The sequence below is a fragment of the Taudactylus pleione genome, unplaced genomic scaffold (genome assembly GCF_031769625.1).
Source record: "Taudactylus pleione unplaced genomic scaffold, aTauple2 ptg001573l, whole genome shotgun sequence".
In the NCBI taxonomy this organism is placed as follows: Eukaryota; Metazoa; Chordata; class Amphibia; order Anura; family Myobatrachidae; genus Taudactylus; species Taudactylus pleione.
The window spans coordinates 1,525,671-1,548,644 of NW_028285970.1; the positions used below are offsets into that span (position 1 = coordinate 1,525,671).

General features: G+C 41.9%; 1 protein-coding gene across 1 annotated transcript in view; it reads left to right on the forward strand.

Moving 5' to 3' along the window:
• Positions 1–3,742: 3,742 nt before the first annotated feature.
• Positions 3,743–22,974, forward strand: part of LOC148442297 (annexin A1-like) — a 31,405-nt gene continuing 12,173 nt past the window's right edge. Inside the window, exons 1-7 of the mRNA XM_088464052.1 lie at positions 3,743–3,785; positions 9,988–10,065; positions 10,870–10,969; positions 14,477–14,571; positions 18,269–18,382; positions 18,949–19,039; positions 22,835–22,914. Of these exons, the coding sequence (XP_088320178.1) occupies positions 9,991–10,065; positions 10,870–10,969; positions 14,477–14,571; positions 18,269–18,382; positions 18,949–19,039; positions 22,835–22,914 (555 nt within the window). The 5' untranslated portion in view covers positions 3,743–3,785; positions 9,988–9,990. The remainder of the gene's footprint in view (positions 3,786–9,987; positions 10,066–10,869; positions 10,970–14,476; positions 14,572–18,268; positions 18,383–18,948; positions 19,040–22,834; positions 22,915–22,974) is intronic.

Genomic DNA, 22,974 nt, shown 5'->3' on the forward strand with positions numbered 1-22,974 from the left:
TTGGTGGATGAGCTGCCAGTTGGCCAACATCTAGGCATTGAGTTATTGGTGATGTGCTGCCAGTTGGCCAGCATCTAGGCATTGAGTTGTTGGTGATGGGCTGGCAGTTGTCCCCCAACTTCATCTTTTATTGGATTATTTGGAAATATGGTGATACAGTGTATGACCATATTGTCACCATACCTTTTTCCTCCTTTCAATAAATATTTAAATAAAGCTGACCCATTTCCTAACCAATACTGTACAGTATGTCTGCGTATCTTTATTGTAGATATGTTTTTTCCTCTATTCACCTGGTCTAGAAATGTATGATGAAATTAGTCCATAGGATGTTTAAAAACGACATATCTGTACAGGTTGTTGAAAAAGTGAGCAAATAGTGTCCAATACTGCACAGTGAATAATGTCAGTGTAATTATGAAATATCAGAGAACACGCACATGGTAATTCTCACAGGGATCAATAGGTGTGATAGCTAGTAGCCAGTGGGCAAAATGAATAATCAGTAGTAATGTTTCACCAAATGAAAATCAATTGTAGACATTTAAGCTTTTGCTGCTATGCTATATAACTACTGTAGATTGCCAGTGTTTTGTAGTGTGTTGAAATTACTGCCTGACACTCATTTGTAAGTTGTTGAATGACAATTGCTATATGCAACAGGAAAGAACAGCATACACCTTTTATAGGATTGGCAAAGGCAAGTACTAAATGACACAGGGCAGAAGAATTCTCTGGGATCTATGAGTGTTGTTGAATGACAATTGCTATATGCAACAGGAAAGAACAGCATACACCTTTTATAGGATTGGCAAAGGCAAGTACTAAATGACACAGGGCAGAAGAATTCTCTGGGATCTATGAGTGTGTTAGACATCAGAGTTGCAAAAAACATAATTTCAGCATTTGGCAAGAATGTTTTTGTCAGACATGCAGCAATGAATAGCAGTTTATAGGCTGATAAATGAATGCCAGAAAAAAAATATCTCTATAATTATGCTCTTTAATCATTATTACAATAATTTACACATCTGTAAAATCAGTCATGTTTGCTACAGTTTATATTCAATTCATTTAACTTCTGCTTCACTGATCCTTTGTTGTGATGAGTGAACTACAGCTTACAGTAGTTCTGGATGATATTTACAATTGCAATGTTAAAACTTAATGAATACTTAGCAAATTTTTTTTTTTTTACTATGATATAAACTCAGCATTTGCCAGGTTATCTCAGTTGTCCATACCCCATCTCAATCTGTTATACCTACCTCTGAGTTTCTTAGGGGTCTATTTACTAAGCAGTGTTAGGAGACAGAGTGAAAAGTGATAAGGTGCCAGCCAATCAGCTCTCAACTGTCATTTTTCAAAAACAGCCTGGGCGCTGATTGGCTGGCACCTTATCACTTTTCACTCTGTCTCCTAACACTGCTTAGTAAATAAACCCCTATATCCTCTTTTCCAGGTAGAGGTGTGTCCCATCACTGTGATGGAGCCTGCATTATCTCAAACACATATGGATACACCACACAGCACCACTGCTTCTGGGAAGATAGGTGTCTTGTTCAACATGACTCCAAACTGGAAGCAGCTCAGGCTAAACATGTGAGAGGCCACCCCATCTTCCAGGTTATCTCAGCTGACCACACACCATCTCATCCTGTTATACTTACCCCTGAGGCTCCTAATCCTCTTCTTAAGCTTCAGGTGTGTCCCATCACTGCGGATGGAGCCTACATCAAATCTAATCTCCAATGTCCTTACATAATGGACAACATCAAGATCCTTGACTAGTGTACTAATGTACATAATTAGTAATAAGTAATAATGTACATAGTAAGCTGATTCAGTTTCCATACTTAAGATTAATAGAGATGTGCGCAGACTCCAGTGTTTTGGCTTTGGTTCTAAATCAACGTAATGTTTTGGTTTTGACAAAACCACCCTCAAATATTTTGGTTTGATTTTAATTTAGGTTTTGGATCTCTCCAAATATTGATAAAACCAGCTAAAATCATGAAACTTGGACATGTTTTGTTCCTATAGTATTATTAACATCAATAACATTAATTTCTAGTCATTTCCAGTAAAATTTGACCAGTTTACAGCACCTGAAATCACAAGAGAGGGACTTACTACAAACACACAAGATTTGGCTTTAGGATCCAAGTTCCGAACTTGATGAAATGACCCAAGTCAGGACTAAGTTCTACTTAAAGTGACCTGAGTTGGAACTTCGATGACTCGGAACCACAAAGTTCGGGTGTATTCGGTATTCAGCAAAATGGATCTCTATTGATTAGTTAGAACAATTAGCTAATTTAACATAATTAAATTTTTGTTTCTACTTGACCTTATTTTGTTATGTAACAGGAGCAACAGCATTACTACAAGACTCTGGTCCTCATTCAGAGTCGGTCGTAAGCGGCCGCTCGGTCGTAAGCCTAACCACTGAGAAACTGAAAAAGGAAGCAATCGCACGGCCGGTCGGTCACAACCAAAGTGACGCCCATACGTGATCAATGCACCTCCTCTAGCTAGCGAGTGATAGCAGCTAGCGATCGAGACAATCATTGTCAGTCGCTGTATGTTAATTTTCTTCTGACGGCTGCGGCCGCTTGTGTTGTATTGTTCAAATGTCATTTAGTTCATGCTGATGTTTTACTGGTAGTGCATTTGTTAATTAAAAAGATTTTAAAAATGGATTTTGGAAAAACAATGTTGTGTTGTTGTTAAATGCTTGTTAAAATTAACAAAAAACCGCATAGAATAAGCCATCCCCATAAAATTTATTTATTCTTATTATTCGCTAATGCTAACGCAGCTGAATCAATTACAAGCCAATTAGCAGTGTTATTAGCTTCAACAAACGATTATTAGCTGCTTGCATTGTGTGGCTCAAAATAGAAACATCAATCCTAACATCAATAACATTCGATAGTATCGAATGTACTCTGAGGCTTGTGAAAGCACGTACCCAACCTCAAGCTGGACGATCAGCCAGGCCTGGAACCTGCTCGCAGAGTGACGTTTTACTACTTCCGGCCTTCTATGTCGGTCGTAGCAGGTAAATTATGTACGCCCCTAAAACGCCCTCAGAACGCTGAGGCACGCCTGCGTTTTCAGACCACCATCCCCGTCAACACCCACAAATGGCCTTTCATGTCGATCAACTCTGGGAAGCCACTTCCTGCTCGTAAGCCGTACGATCTACAGCATTTTGGATTGCAAAGCCTCGTACACACATGCGCACAACTAACCATGCGCATGCGTGGTTTGGAAACATCGGATGCGTATGACCGAGCGGCCGCTTATGACCGACTCTGAATGAGGTCCTCTATCAGCTAAAGTTTCCAATGTAAATATAATCAGATTTAGATTGTTTATTTTTTTGTGCTTCACTGTGCATCATTGAAACCAGTTGCTATACATCTACTGTACAATGCTTTCTCATCTATCTTATGGGGTTTTCATGAAAACCCTTTTTCATAATTGCTTAGTAAGAGCAGTTTTGCAAGTTTATGTTTTCAAAGTTTGGCAAGTCACTTTAACATTAGAAAATTTACATACATTAAACAAAAGATCTGCAATTTCCTTATTTTTCTATTCAAACCTTTCCTCCAACAGGAATAGTTGCCTAAACAAGTTTTCTGTTACAGCCAATTAATGTACTGAAGCTCTTTTTTTCTCTTAGGTGTGGCTACTAAATATTATAAAAGGTACATCTTCATTTTATGTGATAATACTTGTCTGGCTGAGATCTAAAACAGAAGACATACTATAGAAAGGTATGTTTTGTTTATTATCCAAAAATACTTTACTATGTTTTTTTATTTGTTTAATAAAAATTGTGATTTTTCCTTACAGTAGTTACAATGCAGGTCAACTGTGCACCCATATTATATTATATTTCAGTACAGCCAATAATAACTGAATTTTTGTGCGTTATTTCATTTTATCATTTAATGTTTGTCAGTATATTATGTTCTTAAAGGAACTCTACTTGGAAGAAATATGCTATTAGAAATTTTTTGGTATCACTGAAAAATTGCTATAGATTAAAAGGTATGTTCTTAAAACATGTACACAGAGCCACAATACCACAGCAACTTGCATCACATTACATTATTGGTACTGTAGTTTAAACCTTACCCACTCACAATAAAGTCATTGAATAAAACAAGAAATATATTTTTTTAATAAAGACATTTCTGAACTAAATGATCATTCCCATTTTTAACATTCAAATGCATTTTCCAGGGACACTTTCTGGCTGGACAGTTGAATATGCTGATATATTTTATTTTCACCATAAAGGCCTGAGTTTTTGAATCTGGAAATATTTACTTAAGTCTAGTTTTCTTTATTTTTTTCTTGAACTCACTCTTACAAAGCTTTTAGATTATCTCATCCAACAGTTTTTTTGACTACGCTTATACCCCTTTTACACCGAAGCTAAAACCCAGGTTATTGCAGGGTTAACCCGGGCAGCTCCTTGGTGTAAAAGGGGTGAGGGTTGGATCGCCGGGTCGAGTGACCCGGCAATCCAACCCAGGTAAATAGCAGGGTTTAACACGGGAGTAACCAGTGAAACCCTGCTGTGTGTACAGCGCACTCCGGGTCTTGATGACCTGCAGTGTGCCGCAAGCCGGTCGATTGGTCCAGCTTCAGTGGCGCTTGGAGATGACATCATCTCCAAGCGTCCACTTTGATGCCGGCAAAAGCCGAGTCTATGCAGACCCGACTGCGTTGTGAGCGGCGCTGACTCTGGAATATCCCGAGTTGGCGCCGGCTAAATTCCGGGTCTGATCCGGATAGGAACTCTGTTCCAACTCCAGGTCAGACCCGGAATGTTGGTGGAAAAGGGGTATTAGTAAAGAAAAACAAGCAAGGACTAACCTTCACTAATTTAGTGACCTTCAGGTCACAGGGGTGTATTAGTTTTCTTCTTTAAAAACTGTACATATTAATAGCATGAGATGTTAAGCACCCCACTTGACATTACTGTTTCAGGGACATTCTGCTACTAGGGAGGTATAGGTAAGAATAGTATAGTGCCCAGAAGAGTTTAAACAGTACTTGGTGCACTACATCAACCATCATTACATGAACACTGAGAATAGTTCTCTCTCTCTGTCTCTCTCTCTCTCTCTCTCTCTCTCTCTCTCTCTCTCTCTCTCGCATTTGAAATAACAATAAATAATATTGAAAAGTCAGTACAAGAACCAACATGGAGAAATTTATCAATGTATCATTATTACAAAATGTTCCTGATCCAGAGTTGCACATGTTTCTATCTCTATATGGATCTCGATTTCTCCAGCAGACTGCACATTCATTAGGGCCTGCATACACAGGTACAGGAGTATGCATCTCAGCAGTGTGTCTATCGAATTGAAAGCTATTCAGTTTTGAGCTGAGATTCAGCAGTTGCATCATCCGCACCAAGGATAGGGCTGGTGCAAATGATTGCTGATGATTTGGGTTGTTTTCAACCAAGGATGGCAAGGGGTTCTGTGGTCTCTTAGGCGTAGCTGGCTCTGAATACAGGTGGAAATCTGCATTTATATTCCTGGCATGTGAAGCAGCCATAATTACATGCTAACCTGAATCAGGTCAAATAAGAGGATTTGTACTCTATAGTCAGTATTGATTTTTCTAGGGAAAGGACAAGGACAAATCTTTCAAATTACTGTTAACTGAAAAGTAGGGACCATTGTCAGCTTTGCCATCATTTTTGTTTTCTATTTAATTCTTACCTTGAGTTAAGCGTGGTTCTGGTGCTGTAAGACCTGTGTAAAATTCATTATTTTATGTGAAATATATTTTGTTTTCTCTATCAACACTAAACAATCAATAAATAAACTACTTTATAAACCACAATATGCAGCTAAAACACATACAATTATTTACTAACATCCTCTACATGTGTAAGTCTGATCTATAATCTTTTGTCTCCAATTAGATATTTGTTTGCATTGTCTAACTTGCGCTACACAGATAAATGCTAAAGTACTTGGTTTTAGTGAAGATTTAAACCTTTGAACTATGGGCCTGATTCAGAGCCGAACGCTCTGACCAGAGTGCTCGCTCTGAATCAGTGCCCTCCTCCATGAAAATGGAGCGGCCTCCTGGCTGCTCGCATAGCTGTGGGTGATAGCACGCCCCCAGCACGCCCACCAAAGGGGGCGTGCTGTCAATCAACATCGACAGCACGCCCCCTTCGGTGCGAGACCCGGAGCGATGGAGAGCCCGTCGCTCGCCGGGTCTCGCGCATGCGCACAACGGAGCTCCCTCCGTCGTGCGCATGCGCAGTGGGGGAACATCGACCCGCTTGCGAGCGTCCTGCGCTTGCGAGCGGGTCTGAATGACCCCCTATGTCACTGTAGTAAATAATTCTCCATATTATAATAATGACACATTTAACTATACACATGAATATATGTTTCATAAAAGTGGGGTATTATCACAGTATGTTGTATAGAAAGCTGTTGATATTTGATGGTGCCACTGATATTTTATCTATGTGTACAATATATACAGTATGTGAAGTTTATGGAATTAAAATGCATACATTAAAGTAGAATATTTTTTATAGACATTACTTAATAAGCCTTGTTTAATTATAATTAGTCATTACCAGGTAAAGTGAATCATAAAATGATATTAACCGAGCAATGCAAGGAGATTATTTTACATAATCACTTGCGAAATATATTTTGCATCACACAGTAGATTAAAAAGAACATAAAGAGCTTCAAAGAGAGTTTGCACTGTATAAAGAGATTTTATGTGAATTTTATATTTAGCTAACTAAGCGAGCCTATTAGTGAGACAATAAAACTACAGAAAACGCCTATACAATATAATAATACATGACATTATTTCAAAGGAAGTTGTGAGATACAAAGACCTAACCAGCGGGTGTGTCCCAGTTTCTGGGACAGGAAATGGAATGGGCATGTTTCATTTGTGCAAGTTGCTAAAAAAACAAACATGATTTTACTGAACAAGGGAGGTTATAAGGATGACAAGTGTACATAGTCATATAATAGTTTCTGTTGTTATAAAATGGTGAGATAGCTAAATTAGTCCACAAAGATGATTTATTAACTGAGAGAAATGTAAAAAGCATTGTTTTTTTTATATAAATAAGCCCATATGACCGCTATGCAAATAAGGAGACAAATGCCCATATTCTCTCTTTATGGGTGTGCCCATCCCTTTGAGTGACTGTGTCAGTCATACTGTATTACTTGCTATGCCCCAAAAGTAAAAACTAATTTCATGTCCAGCCTTTTCTAACTTTTTGGTCACCACTTAATTTAAAAGACATTGCTTTTTTGTTCTACAATACCTCCACAGTGGGCCTGATAGCTTATAAAAGTAAGCTTTCTTTATCTCCTGTGTCATATATGTACACTATAATTATGCAATTACATGCAAATAAATATACCTTCCTTAAAGGCCCCCATACATGGCGCGATGGCACAGTTCGAGACGACAGGGGATCCATCGTCCAACATATTGGGCGGTCCACACACACAGTTTGATCGGGTGGCTGACTGCCCGATATGCCGGCTCCCACCTGTCTCACCTACATAGCAATGAATGTGATCGCACATCGCATCCCCTGATCCTATGGTTCTGCAGAGAGATCAGGTGGTGCGATGTACGACCCCGCGAGAGCGCACTCGGCCCGATATCAGGGCCATACACTATGCGATATAGCAGGCAAATTGCACCACTCAGTCAGATCGCCTGCTTTATCGCCCTGTGTATGGGCACCTTAATGGCAAACACCCAATGTCTGAAATTAATAAGTTCCATGAGTGTAAATAAAACCATTGTTGTAACCTGCACAAACGCAGAATGCCAAAGAAGTGGCTGTAGTGCTATATGCAAGCTACACAATAAATGTACGGGCAAAGACACGTTATGTAGCATGCAGAGAAAGAACAATATGCATGTTTAGTAAAAAATGCTTAAAACATAAAATACACTCAAAGCACATTATGATGCAGAGACGACAAGTTTTTGTCTTTTATTGCAAAAAAATGTAAAAATAAATAATATTAATATAAGCAGCAACTCTCCTAGAAAAACAGCCCCATGCTGTAAAAAAATATTTTTAAGCATTTACACATGATGAGCTACTGCACAAGTTCTAGCATTCCTTGGGAAGGGTGTGTGTGGGGGAGGGGTGTTCAGTTCCACTTCAGTCCAGGTTGGCCATCCCTGTAGGGCAGGGGTGGACAACCAGTCAGAGGCAAAGAGCTAAAAAATATCTGTGGTCAAGTTAAAGAGCAGATCGCATTGGTGCGCCAAAGGTGCTCGTGCAAAAATGGGGCATGGCCTAGTGGTCACAAGGCGCCTTTGGCATGACATTCGCAGGAGCATGACCTTGTGTCACACCCCTTTGTGAGCCCAGCACCTTTAAAATACACATTTTACATAAACTTCCCAATATAATTTTTTCACTATTGAAGTGAAAGAAAAAGCCAGAGCAATATAGAAAAAATTGAAATAGCCACGTTCACATAAAATACACAGAAACAAGCCAGATCCACATAAAATACATTTAAAATACACATCCATATAAAATACATATTGAAATCCAGAACCACATAAAATACATTGAGAAAGCCAGTGCCCATTATGCTGTGCCCCCTGTAGTTGTGCCCCATATGCAGTGCCCCATGTATTTGTGCCCATTAAGCAATGCCCCCTGTAGTTGTGCTCCATATTCAGTGCTCCCCTGTAGTTGTGCCCATTAAGCAATGCCCCCAGTAGTTGTGGCCCTTATGCAGTGCCCCCTGTAGCTGTGCCCATTATGCAATGCCCCCAGTAGTTGTGGCTCTTATGCAATGCCTCCTGTAGCTGTGCCCATTACGCAATGCCCCCAGTAGTTGTGGCCCTTATGCAATGCCCCCTGTAGCTGTGCCCATTATGCAATGTCCCCAGTAGTTGTGGCCCTTCTGCAATGCCCCCTGTAGTTGTGCCCATTAAGCAATGCCCCCAGTAGTTGTGCCAATTCTGCAATGCTCCCTGTAGTCATGCCCCCTAAGGTAGTGCTAGCTGCTCCTCCCTGCCCACACCCCTATGAAGAAACTTACCTGTCTTCATGCTGGCACAGCTCGACGCTGTCAGGGCTCCCAAGTCCCACTGTCGCTGCTACTGCCATTTCCGCTGCCAGCTGGATCAAACTGGATTCAGCAGGTGTGCAGGCTCCTCACATCACGGGTGACGTCATGACATCACCCGTGCACTGCATTACTGGGAACGCTGGTTCCTGAAGAGATCAGAGGCTTCTTTAGTCTCTGATCGCTTCAGAGATCAGCATTCTAAGTACTAGTGGGGGTCTGTTTGAGAGCAGCGGGCTGGCCACCCCTGCTGTAGGGCATAAATCAGGTGAGCAATAAATTGATGGTCTGTGTGTGGGAGTATTTATTTATAACTAATAGTTTTTTCTTAACAACAATTTTACACGCTAATGCTTAATGTTCCTCATGTGCCAATATGATTTGGCAGCCATGTGCTATTCAACATTGGGCCATTCCTCTCTGCGAGCAGGGTGCAGATTGTTTTTCGTTCTTTCTCTAGAGGACTAGGGACCTGATTCAGAGCTACTTGCTATATGCGTACGCTCACACCCAGCGACCTTTGCTTTTTGCATTTAAACGACATTTGGACCTCTAAGACGCATTTTTAAGAGGCAACAAATGCCATTTTACACTATTTCTACAGGTATGTGAATACTAACTTACCGACAGCAATAAAATGTCATCTGTAACAGCGAAGTTGTTTATACTGTACTAACGATAAAGTGATTTTTTTTTTTTATAGTAAACATTTTTTTTTTGTTCTCTATGCTTCTGTGAAAGATTGCATTTTGTGTTAAGACGGATGAGGGCATGATATAAACCAAAACAAAAAATATATTACTACACTACATATGATTAACAAATTGCTTTTTTTTTTTTTTTTTAGAATATGGAGCAACAAACCACTTGTTCTGTAGTTCAGCAAATGCTGCAGGCCTCACAGCAAACACAATTGAGCAGCACTGTGAGTAAAATTGAATTTCTTCAACAGATCAACATTAATTTAAGATACTGTAGATCGATCGATAGATAGATAGATAGATAGATAGATAGATAGATAGTCTCTGGCAATATTGATTTGTGTGCCAAACCTAAATATCTACCCTTTGTCCAATGTCTTCGTGCCAGGTCTCAAGGTCTCTAATGACTAATCACATACCCCAACCCAAATCCCTAACCATAGTGCACTACTCATAACCCAACCACCTACCTCGATTGCTTAATACTTATCCTAACAATTTAATTAAAACAAGCAGGTTCCCATATGTTTGAATCTATATATTGGTAGGCAACTAAGCTAAATTGTATATGACCTGATGCCAAAGAGTACATTTCCAAAATGAGATGGCACATGATAGAACTGGAGACAGAATGACCTGTTTTCCAACTGAACCATTTTGGAGCCCAAATGGTTGAATCTATATTATAAACAATATGTAAGTATAAGGACAGCACTGTGAGGTCAGGAAATCATTTATAAATAGTTTGTTTCAAACTGATATCTCTCTGCAAAAGTTCACCGCACATGCTAATTTATTGACATGGATTGACACAAAAGAAAGAAAGAAAATGTATTAGTTTCTTATTTTATGATGGTCATGTGGGTTTTCAATTGCTATGTGTATGTATGATGATCTACTGTAATTTAATAGAATGTATATTTGCTTATTGTACAAAGTATAGAATGTTTTATATATTTGCATGTAATTTTAAGTTAACACAAATATATTCACTGTAAAATAATGTAAAATAACATTTGCCTAATTAGGCAGCCCATGAAGTACAAGCTGGCTCAAATTTGCCACCACAACCCAAGTACAATCCATTAGAGGATGCCACTGCATTGGAAAAGGCAATGACTGCAAAAGGTAAGAAAGTAGGGCTCATAGTAGTTATCCAACCATAGACACTACCACAGTAACTGCAGTTTCCAACAACATTGTATTGCTTTGATGATGCTTTATTTGTGTGAATAAAGCAGATTACATAGCGATAGGATAGTACAAATCTCATATTAATATATTTTTGTGGTAATCTATTGTACCTTATCTAATCATTTGAATGCAGCTCAGAATACCCATCAAACAAAACATAATCTTAGAATTCTTGTATCCTCCATATGATTGTTTAACCAGTTATACAGATTTGGAAACAGATTGAATGTGGGGAACAAAGAACAGTTCAGAGTCAAGGATGACACTAAGACAGTGAGCTTGTGGGGTGGGGTTGATTGTCATATTATCAACAGTGATAGAGATATCAGGCAGGGGAATCAGTACAAATTACCACCAGACCTAAGCTTGGTGGATACCGACGCCAGAAGGCCAGCACATGAAGATCCCAACTCAGGTGAGAAAGCCCCCTAACCCTCCCCTCTCCCCCCTATACCTAACCCACCTTTAGGGGTGCCTAACCCTAACCTCCCCCCTAGTGTCTAACCCTAACCTCCCCCCAGGGGTGCCTAAACCAAACCCTCTTTCCCCGCACCCTAAACCTAACCCACCTGGGGGGGTGCCTAAATCTAACCTCGCCCCAGTAGTGCCTGATGCTAACCTCCCCTTCCACTAGCCTAACCCTAACCCTCCCAGGGGGTGCCTAACCCTAAGTCCCCCCGGGAGTACCTAAACCTAACCCTCCCCCCACAGCTATGCGCTCACGATATCCGGCTTACCTTCAGTACGTTTGGGATGCCGGGCGTGGGGGTTTCGGCGTGGGGCTTATGAGAGGTGTCAGTATTTAGATGCCTATCATTAGTCCCATGCCGGGATTTCACTGTCGGGAAGCTGTCAGTCGGCATTTCGACCGCCAGCTTCCTGACTACATCCCCAGGAAGGTAACTACTATTTGCTGGAGGAAATATTATTAACTCTGTTTTGGAATGATTAAGTTTGAGGTGTCAAGATGTCATCCAAGAACTGAAGGCCAACACATATGGTGAGAAATCTGGAGAGGATAGGTAGATTTATGTGTCATCTGAATACAGATGATACTGAAATCCGAAACAGCTCATAAGTGTGCCAAGAGACAGGGCCGTAGCTAGGGTAGTGCGGCTGGTGCCATCACACAGGGCACCACAGGTCAGGGGGCGCTGTTTGGGCCTGTAAAATTTCTGTTTATTAACATTTTCTCTTGTAGCTTCCTCTTATTTCATTACCAGCATCTCCTGGCCTCTCCTATCTCTTCCCTGGTCCTTCCCCATGAGGCCATTCCCCTTTTTTGGGTGCATTATGTCCCTTTGAAAAATTAGGGGGTGCCAATGCTCTTTCTGGCACAGGGCACCAAAAAGTCTAGTTATGGCTCTGCCAAGAGGCATCGTATAAACTGAGAAAAGCAGAAAACCTAAGTCTGAGCCTTGCAGTACTCCAATTGATAGAGGAAGCAAAAGGGAGATGGATCCACAGAAATGGACACTGAAAGAGTGATTAGATAAGTACAGTAGGATGAGAATCAGGACAGGACTTAGTCCTGAAGACCTAAGGATTATAGTGTTTGTAACGGTATCCAGATGACTGGGTTACAGTAAAAAGGTCAGCAATGAATAGGTAGACAAAAAATGGCTAACATGCAATAGGTCGACAGGAACAATAGGTCAACTGCAAAAGGACAACAGTGCAAATGTTTGACAGGTACAAAAGGTTGACAGGGACAAATGGTCAACACATAAATGGTCGACACAAAATTGTTCAACATGTGATTTTTTTGTTGTTCTTTTAAACATTTTTAAGGTTAGGCACTTGGGGAGGGTTAGGGATAGGCTGCAAAAGGGGGTGGTTAGGGTTAGGCACTATGAGAGGGTTAGGTTTAGGCTATGGTTAGGTTTAGGTACCTGGGCGGCCACCACAGGTGCTGAAATGAGGCCAGGAAATCTCCATCAGCTGACAGAGATCTTGACCTCGTCACTCCCCCACAACAGTGGCGATCTGCCTTTGTTTTTAGAAACAGAGGCTGTTGCCGCAGTCTCTGCCCAAAATGGTGACAGACTGTCAATCACTGACTGTCTGCTGCCGAACTGTAAGCAACATAGCAGATTTGTATTGCACAGGAACAGGTCTGGTGTATGCGCAAATTCCTGAACATCAGGAATCTGCGTAAAAAACTTTGCTGCATTCGCAGCTGAATCTGGCCCTTTGTCACACAATGAGGGCAAAGGTAGTAGTGTACTCTATAACTATTACACATGAGCGTTTCAGTTTTGCTAAAAACTAAACACAGCCAGACTTTGGGATTCCGTCAAACCGAGTCCCGGCTCGGAACACTTTGGGGTTCCGAGTAGAACAGAGTCCCAACTCAGGTCTTCTCACCAAGTTCGTAACTCGGATCTAAAAACTGGATCATGCATATTTTGGATTGCATTTAAGTCCCTCCATTGTGTTTTCAGTTGATGTGAGGTGTGAGTTATTGGAAACTAATGATATTTGTTTTAGTAATACTATAGGATCAAAAACAGATATAAGTTACATGATTTTAGCTGTTTTTATCAATTTTTAAAGAATCCAAAACTAAAACCAAACCAAAACACTTGAGAGTGGTTTTGCTATAACCAAAACATGACAATGATTTGGAACCAAAAACAAAACATGGAGGTAACCACACATCTCTAAGAATTATCAAGCTGTAATGAGTATTTGTTCGAACCTTTCTCCAATACAATTTACAGGAACATGTTGCATATAGCCCTTAATTGACTCCTCTATCCTTCCTGCAGCAGTCTTCTGCTTTCAAACTGTCTTAAAATCAACAAATGTACTATGCCTACATTACAGTCCATCTTTCTCTGTATTATCAAAACATGGGGTGCAGGATACGAACCATTATGGTCCTTTGGATTTTGTAAAGTGTTGTAGTACAAACGTCATTGTGGTAGATTAAATTAGCCACAGAGTTTATGGTACGGCTAAAGCTTTCCTCTGAGCTATTCAATTAGTGCTGCTTCCTCATGCTGTAAGCCCCATCAGATTTTTCCTTAAAACCTCAGCAGCTGCAAGACAGAAATCTACATTAAATGCATACTTTCATGTTGGGTAACCCATAGATTCTGGGCACTTAACCCGGAATGTATGGGTTAGTGTGCATTAGCCTCAGATTTCCTGCGCAGGAAAATGACAGTACCTAATACAGTAATTGAATAGCTCTGGATATTAAAATCTGGAGCTTTATCTGTGCAGCAAACAGCATGGCTAATAGAATCTGCCCTACTGACTTGTTAAAATAGCAAATTTAAACAAAACATGGGTCTGATTACACTTAATTTTTTTATGGAATGACGCATAGAGGTAAAAAAAAGATAATTTTCCCAGTACTAAAGCAAACTTTTTTTCATGTATGTGTTTTTATTTATATGTATTCTCTTTTTATTCTTATTTGTATGTCTTTAGATGTTGATAATGGAACTATTATTGATATTCTGACTAAAAGAAACAATGCTCAACGTCAAGAAATTAAAGAAACCTTCAAAAAACAAACTGGAAAGGTAATACTTAAATTGTATGACTGCAATGCTAACTGGGTATTAGGGTTTTTTTTACTTTTTGATTCTTAACTTTTCATATTTGACAAGTATAGAATATAAAACATAATATACAAATAATAATACATGGGTGTCTTTATTCTTAGATTAGAATGCCATCAATTTGAGATGAGCGGGTCCACCCAAACATTGCAAATACAAACTGGATCTGAGTAGGTCTTGGGTCTTCCCATCTGACTCGGATCCGAAAATAAGGCAAAATGTCATCAATCCCGCGTCGGATACTCGTGGGTTTTGGATTGCATATAATTCCCTCTCCGCAGTGATCAGTGCCATTTACTTCATTCCGGCTGTGCTGTATGGGCTGTGCTGAGTCCGTTCAGGGTCTGTGCTATCCAGGGGCTTTGCTGTATGTCCAGGGGTTCTGCTGTCCATCCAGGGACTGTGTGCTGAATCCATCCAGGGGCTGTGCTGTGCATCCAGGGGCTGTGCGGTCCATCCAGAGACTGTTTGCTGAATCCATCCAGGGGCTGTGCTGAATCCATCCAGGGGCTGTGCTGTCCATCCAGGGGCTGTGCTTTATGCCTAGGGGCTGTGCTTTATGTCTAGGGGCTGTGCTGTATGTCCAGTGGCTGTGTTGTCCATCCAGGGGCCCTGCTTAGTCCATCCAGTGTCTCTACTGTCCGTTCAGGGGCTGTGCTGTGTCCGTCCAGGGACTGTGATGTGCTCCATCCATACACCCCAGTGGCTACACCTGTGCTCAGTGCTGTGCTGTGTCCAGCCGCTCCAGTGCTGCCAATGCTTCTGTCTGGTATCCATCCACGCCAGTGGTGCTGACGCAACTGTCTGGTGTCTATACACTCTAGTGTTGCCGATGCACCTGTTAGATGTCCATCTGTTTCAGTGTTGCCGACTTACCTATCTGGGGTCCATCTGCTCCAGTGCTGCCTACGGACCTGTGTGGTGTCCATCTGCTCCAGTGCTGCCGACGGACTTGTCTGATGTCCATCTGCTCTAGTGCTGCCGATGCATCTGTCTGCTGTACATTTGCTCCAGTGCTGCCGACGCACCTGTGCTGTATGGGCTGTGCTGAGTCCGTTCAGGGTCTGTGCTATCCAGGGGCTTTGCTGTATGTCCAGGGGTTCTGCTGTCCATCCAGGGACTGTGTGCTGAATCCATCCAGGGGCTGTGCTGTGCATCCAGGGGCTGTGCATCTGACATGATGGTGTCCATCTGCTCCAGTGTTAAAAAATAAAAGAGAGTAAAAAAAATAAAGTAAAAGTTAAAAAAAAGTAAAAAAAACACTTTAAAAAAAGTCTAGAAAAGTGTAAATTGAAAAAAATGTTTTTTTTATAGAAAGGTCTAAAAACAATAAGATTTTTAAAAAGTCAATGCTTATCTGAATAAAGTGCAAATAGTTCATGAGACAAGAGGAGCAGCTCCCCAATACGTTTCATCCACCTAGGACTTCATGAAGGGGTCAATATATATATATTATATATACATATATATATATATATATATATATATACACACACCAACCAAACAAGAGGTGCGGCACTCAGAGACTTTGCAAAAGGTGAACCCTGTGTTAGGGTGTTTAATGGGTGGTCAACGTTTTGGGAAGCACATCCCCTTCCTCAGGACAGCAATCTAACATTAAGTGGCAAAAACAGGCAAATAAATAGTGTGTAACAATCATCAAAACTTGCCCCCATCTCCCCCTGAAAGGTGCACAGGTCCCGCTTGCCAAAAGTCCTGTACAGGCACTTCCGGAAGTTACTTCATCAACTCTGGTCCTGGGACCATAGCAACCTGTGGATACATTGAATAAGCCATGGTAAACAAACCCATGTAGATGCAGTGCAAGACAAAACGTGCACTAGTGAAGCCCAGCAAAATCATAAACAGCAATAAATATAAAACATGTATTATATTAGGCATAAACATATTGTATCCTGGTATGTACACAAACAAATTACATTTAAAGTGCATATGTGGAAATGGAACAATATCATATAAAGTGTACAGACTATAAACATATAAGGACCCTGGAGCATATGATCTATAAAAAAATTACATATTAAGATGAAAGAAGAAACATAACCTGTGTTATATCCCCATCTAGTGGTTAAAAGTTGGAATAACTAGTAAATCACAAAGAACAACTGTAGACATAAGACTGTCACCATAATTCCATCAGGACACATTAAATACAATTAATTAAGCCCAACATCACGTTCAGACCATGGGAGCCAACAAATCCAAATGAAAAATCTATCTGGACTCAAATTGTAATAACCTTTTAGCCCTGTCACCACCACATATAGACACTGGTACTGTACGTGGTCTATAATCTTATATTTTAAAGTCGCCATGTTATGCTGAAATATATAGCGAAATGTCGGGCTACTGGCTGTTCACTGGTGCCAGACTGCAATGCCGCCCTTATGGCAGAACGGTGCTGTGCCATCCTCATCTTAAATTTTAACTCCGTCTTACCAACGTAGTATAGGCCTCAAGGGCAGAAAATCACATACACAACAAAGCTTATACTACATGACAGTGGCCACTTAATTTGAAATCTCCTGCCTGAGTACGGATGTAGAATAGTGTCACCAGTGCTTAAATATGTACAAGTAGTACAGCCTAGACACCTATAACAGCCATTTTTGCGGCACAAAAAATTATCAGGTCTATTTTATTAAAATCTTGTAAGATCAGTTGTAACATTGTGTGATATTTGTAATTTTATTCCTAAGTAAAAAAGTAAAGTTAAAAAAAAAATGTTTTTAGAGAGGTTTAAAAACAATAAGATTTTTAAAAAGTCAATGCTTAAATGAATAAAGTGCAAATAGTTCATGAGACAAGAGGAGCAGCTCCCCAATGCGTTTCATTGACCCAGGATTTCATCACGGGGTCAATATAATATATATATATATATATATATATATATATATATACATATACACACACACAATTTGTGTGTAATAGTCAAGTAGTAGTCCAGGGCCTTGGCACAAGTTTCTAAAGCCGGTTTTGTTTGCATTACAAAAATATATACAGTAGTACAAAATGTAAAAGTAAATCCTGGCCTGTCCAGGTCTCTAACTAAACTAAATTATGAAATTTCTCAGTGTGGAGGGACCTAACATCCCTCTCTCAAAACATTAGTTCATAAGAATAGAGGGTTTAGCAGCAGCAACATTTTGGAAATACAGTATCATGCTTGTACCCATTGTGGCCACCATGAAGCCTCTTCCCTCTTGTATTCCCTGTGTCTCTCCAGCCCCATACCTCAACGTTATATACTGTACATTTTAGATGTATGAACATCTGGAGTCCTCTCATGCCAAGGCATTTGGCACATGCCAGCTCACGGCTTTGACAGGGAATGTTGTAACCTATTTGCTATATACGGGGGGGGGGTATTAAAGAGCCTTTGCAAATAAGTTTGAAGATGGCAATCATTTTGCTTTGCTTTCAGATACATCAGAAAAAAACTGTACAACATAGATAATATAGTAACAAATATGGACACAAACTGTTTTGATATAGCATTGTCCTTTTGTTCAAATGTTTTATAATGCACTATAGATATCTAGATAATACCGAAGGAAAATCTGTAAACCTTTACCTCAATGAAAAATTATTGCTTACATACAGTCATAATAACAAATTGCCTGTAACTATATTGTAGTCTCTGGAAGACAGTCTAAAAAAAGCTCTCTCTGGGAAACTTGAAGGGGCCATTTTGGACATGATGAAAACCCCAGCACAGTTTGATGCTCAAGAGCTAAAAGCTGCAACAAAGGTATTTACTTCACTTATCACTAATATAATGATTTGTTGTGATGTTCCTACAGTATGTCTTATTAATTCTAAGCCCATCTGAGTGCTAAATGATTTTGTATCTTTCGGTTGACAGCCCTTATTCATATGCAGCCAGATCCAATGTCACTTAATCAATAAAAGGTCATTATGTTTACCTATCCTGGTCACAGTTCAGTCTTTTCCTGTTCATGTCACTTAGATATATCTTTCCAAAGGCATATTCAGACTCCTACAAATTAATCATGCCTGGAAATAGAAGTAGATATCTTTGGCAAATAGAGATTTTATATTTTTTTATTGGGGGGGATTGTAATAATAATAATAATAATAATAATAATAATAATAATATTATTATTATTATTGAGATTATTACGGATCCATAGCATACTGTTTGCACTGTAGAAACTTATCTCAAACCATTGTTGCAATTGCATTAAACATTTGTATAGTGAAGGATTCTCAGTAAGTAAATATGTATTTCTCCTACAAAAAGAAAGAAAATGTATGAATAAATTATTTTCCTGGAAATTTTCATTCTATTAACAGGGTCTTGGGACAAATGAGGAAACGCTCATTGAAATTATTGTGACAAGAAGTAATGAACAATTAAAGCAAATCAAGAAAGTCTACAAAGAAGGTATCTAGTCATAAAATAAATTGGATCAATAATTGATGGAATTTCTTGTCACTAAATTTTGGAGGTACATGTGTTTGTTTTCCTGAGATAAGATGGATGCTTATTTGATAAATCAATAGGGTTACTGGAGGAGCCACATCTTTTTCTCCCTTAGCAATAAGGATAGTGCAAATACGCTGCTCTCGTTTTTCATAAGAAATGCTGATCGCACACAGGGCCTGAACAGCAAGGCTTGCAGTCAGGGGCATCTTAAGAGAGGAGGGGCCCGTGTACATTCCCCATCCGGGGCCCCCTCCTCTCTCCTCGGCGGCCGGCAGCCGACTGACGAGGCTGGCCGGCTACCGCGGCGGGCAATTTCCAACGTTTTAAGCAGCGCTGGGACACCCAACGTGGGGCCTTGGAGAGGTAAGTGTTAGATACTGTAATATTATAATATTGTAACTAATTACAGATATGCCCCTGATCGCATTCCCAAAGCTGCATACAGGCAGATTTGCAGTTGCGATCCTTGCAATAATGCAAATGTAGCAGGAGCAGTGGCGTAACTATAAATTTTGCTCCCCCATGCCAAAAAAGTTTCAGGCTCCCCCCCCCGCACCCCCCAAAGATCAAACACACCCAAAGACGACGTTTAAGGTGTGTGGTTACATGATACAGCAACGTTCCCTACACATTATGACACACTAAGTAAATCCACTTATAACACAGTGTGCCACACCGGAATGCCCTTTACAACACATTATGCCACACAGCAATGCCCCTTACACATGACACACAATAATGCCACGTATAACACAAAATGACATACAGTAAAGACCTTATAACAAATGTATGCCATGCTGTAATGCCCCTATTTCACATTATGCCACACTGTAATGCCACATACAACACATTATGCCACACAGTCATGCCACATACAACACATTATGCCACACAGTAATGCCTCTTACACATTATGCCACACAGTAATGCCCCTAATAGCACATTATGCACACAGTAATGACAGATCTACTTCACCAACCCTCCACTCTGCTCCTGCCAGTCTGTCTCCTCAGCTCAAGACAGGTTGCACAGTTTTTATGTCCGTGTAGAACCAGATTATTGGGAACATAGGGCTTGATTCAGAGCCGCTCGTAAGCGGCCGCTCGTTCACTCCGAGCGATGTTCGCACATCTGCGCATGCGTATGGGTTGTAATGCACATGCGCCAACAAGTCAGTGCGGGTGGAAATCGTGTGCTCGCAAAATAGCGAATGCCTGCTAATTTGAGTGACAGGATGAGGCGTTTGTGGGTGGTAACAGGGGAAGGTGCTTGAAAACGGGGAGTGGAGATCCGAACGCAGGCGTGCCAAATGGTCAAAACGGCCGTTTTAAGGGTGTGCATAATTAGTAAAGCAGCGTCATCGACCACGTCACTTGGTTGTCTTTTAGCCTGAACTGCTCGCATGATTGCGGTAGGAAAATGCTGCCACAAGCACTGCGAGCAGTTCATACGCCTTTCGATGTACTCGATTAATCTAATAAATAGCGGAGATGACGTAGGATGCGAGCGGCCAAGGGGCGTCTGTACAAAATAGCGAGCGCATGTTTCGGACGCTCGTTCAGACATAGAGGCGTCAACAGACTACAAAGAGCGAGCACTCAATTTAAATATCCAGCCCCTTTTTCTGAACGAGCGTCCGCAAATAGCGTCTGGCTCTGAATCAGGCCCATAGTTTATAACCTGTAAACTGTGTGTATCAAGTTAGTGCCCCTTATACAGTGCCCCCTGTAGTTGTACCCCAAAATGCAATGTCCCCTATACTAGTGCCCCTTATGCAATTCCCCCTGTAATAGTGCCCCTTATGAAATGCCACCTGTAGTAGTGCCCATTATGCAGGGCCCCCTGTAATTGTGCCCATTAAAGTAGTGCCCCCTGTAGTTGTGCCCATATGCAGTGCCCCTTGTAGTTTTGCCCCTTCAAATAGTGCCCCCTGTAGTTGTGCCCCTTCTAGTAGTGGCCCCTGTAGTTGTGCCCATTTTAGTAGTGTGCCCAGTAGTTGCCCCCTGTAGTTGCCCTCAGTAGTGAGACCCTGTAGTGAGCCCCCTGTAGTTGCACTCAGTAGTTGCCCACAGTAGTGAGCCCCAGTACTTGCCCCCTGTAGTGAGCCCCCTGTAGTTTCCCCAGTAGTGAGCCCCCTGTGGTTGCCCCCAGTAGTGAGCCCCCTGTAGTTGCCCCCTGTAGTTGCCCCCTGTAGTGAGCCCCCTGTAGTGAACCCCCTGTAGTTGTCCCCAATAGTGAGCCCCCAGTAGTGAGCCCCCTGTAGTTGCCCCCAGTAGTGAGCCCCCTGTAGTTGCCCTCAGTAGTGAGCCCCCTGTAGTTGCCCCCAGTAGTGAGCCCCATGTAGTTGCCCCCAGTAGTTTCTCTCCCCCCCCCAAGTGCACACAAACACACACAAAAGAAAAAAAAAACACTTACCTTTTTCCCTGCTCCAATGCTGCTGCCGTCCATACCCCGGCGTCCGTTCCTCGGCACTATGGGAGTGACGTCATGACATCACTCCCATAGTGCTCTGCGGGACCCGGAAGATGGAGCTCACTCTTGAGCTCCGTCCCCGGCGTCCGCTCCTCGGCACTATGGGAGTGACGTCATTACGTCACTCCCATAGTGCCCTGCGGGACCCGGAAGACGGAGGGAGCTCCGTCCTCTGGCTGCCGCCGGGGGTTTAAATAGGAGCCGGGCGCCCGCTGGTAACACACCCCCTGCACCCTCCGTAGTCATGGGAGTTCCGCCACTGAGTGACGTAACTACTGCCCCCGTCGCCCCCAAGCTACCCAGCGCCTCCAAGCCACCGCGGGGGCTGCGGGGGCAGTAGTTACGCCACTGAGCAGGAGGTGGTTGATGGTCGCAATGGTGGATGGCACCGGGCGGCCGGGGAGCTGAGTAAGCCTGCATATGCCCACACAGTCCCAGGGCTGGCCACTCTCAGAAAATGGGGTGGACACGTTAGGTTTCCAGGATGCCGGCCGCCCCACCCACGCACCGCCACTTAAATGCCTCTGCCTGTCAATCAGGCAGAGGCATTCAAGGGCTTGCATGCAACTTAGCAGGACCTATTCTGCACACTCGCATAATGTGTCCTGCGCATGCGCAGATTCCCGATAATCGAGAAGCTGCATTGAACAGTGTACTTACATACACTGCTGAATCAGGCCTACAGTATGGTCCTGCCCTAGTGTCAAACAATAGGATCAGAGTCTGGTTTGGTTACACACATAAGTGACCATATATGACGAAATACAGCTGCTTGATGCTTGAGAAGGTCAGTCAGATCTCTTCCAGTGTCACAGTGGGATGCAATCGGGAAACCGGCTGACGTGATCCCGACAGTCGGCTTCCCGACTGCTTTATCCCGACGTGGGTTAAATGACGGGCGTCTATATCTAGACGCCTGTCATTTTCCCGACGACTGGAGACAGGCGCCCGGCATCCCATCGAAGCCCCCGGGGGGGGGTTGATTAGGTTTAGGGCACCCGTGGGGTACTTAGGGTTAGGCACCCCCTCGGGAGTGTTAGGGTTAGGCTAGGGGTAGGGAGGGTTAGGGTTAGGCACCCACCCGGGGGACTTAGGTTTAGACAGTGGGCAAGGGGGGGGGTTAGGGTTAGGCACTTAGAGGGGGGATTACGGTTAGGCACTTGGGGGGAGGTTAGGGTTAGGCACCCCTAAGGAAGGTTAGGGTTAGGGGGGTTAGGTTAGGTTAGTGTTGTTGACTTCTTTACCAAAAAGATATTAACTTAATTTGCCTTTATTTCACAGAATATAAAACTGATCTAGAGAAGGATATTACTGATGACACATCTGGAGATTTTCAGAAGGTTTTGCTGACCCTGTTGAAGGTATGGGCCATTTTTACTGCAAACACATATGAATATTATTATATGAACACTAAACCTTGT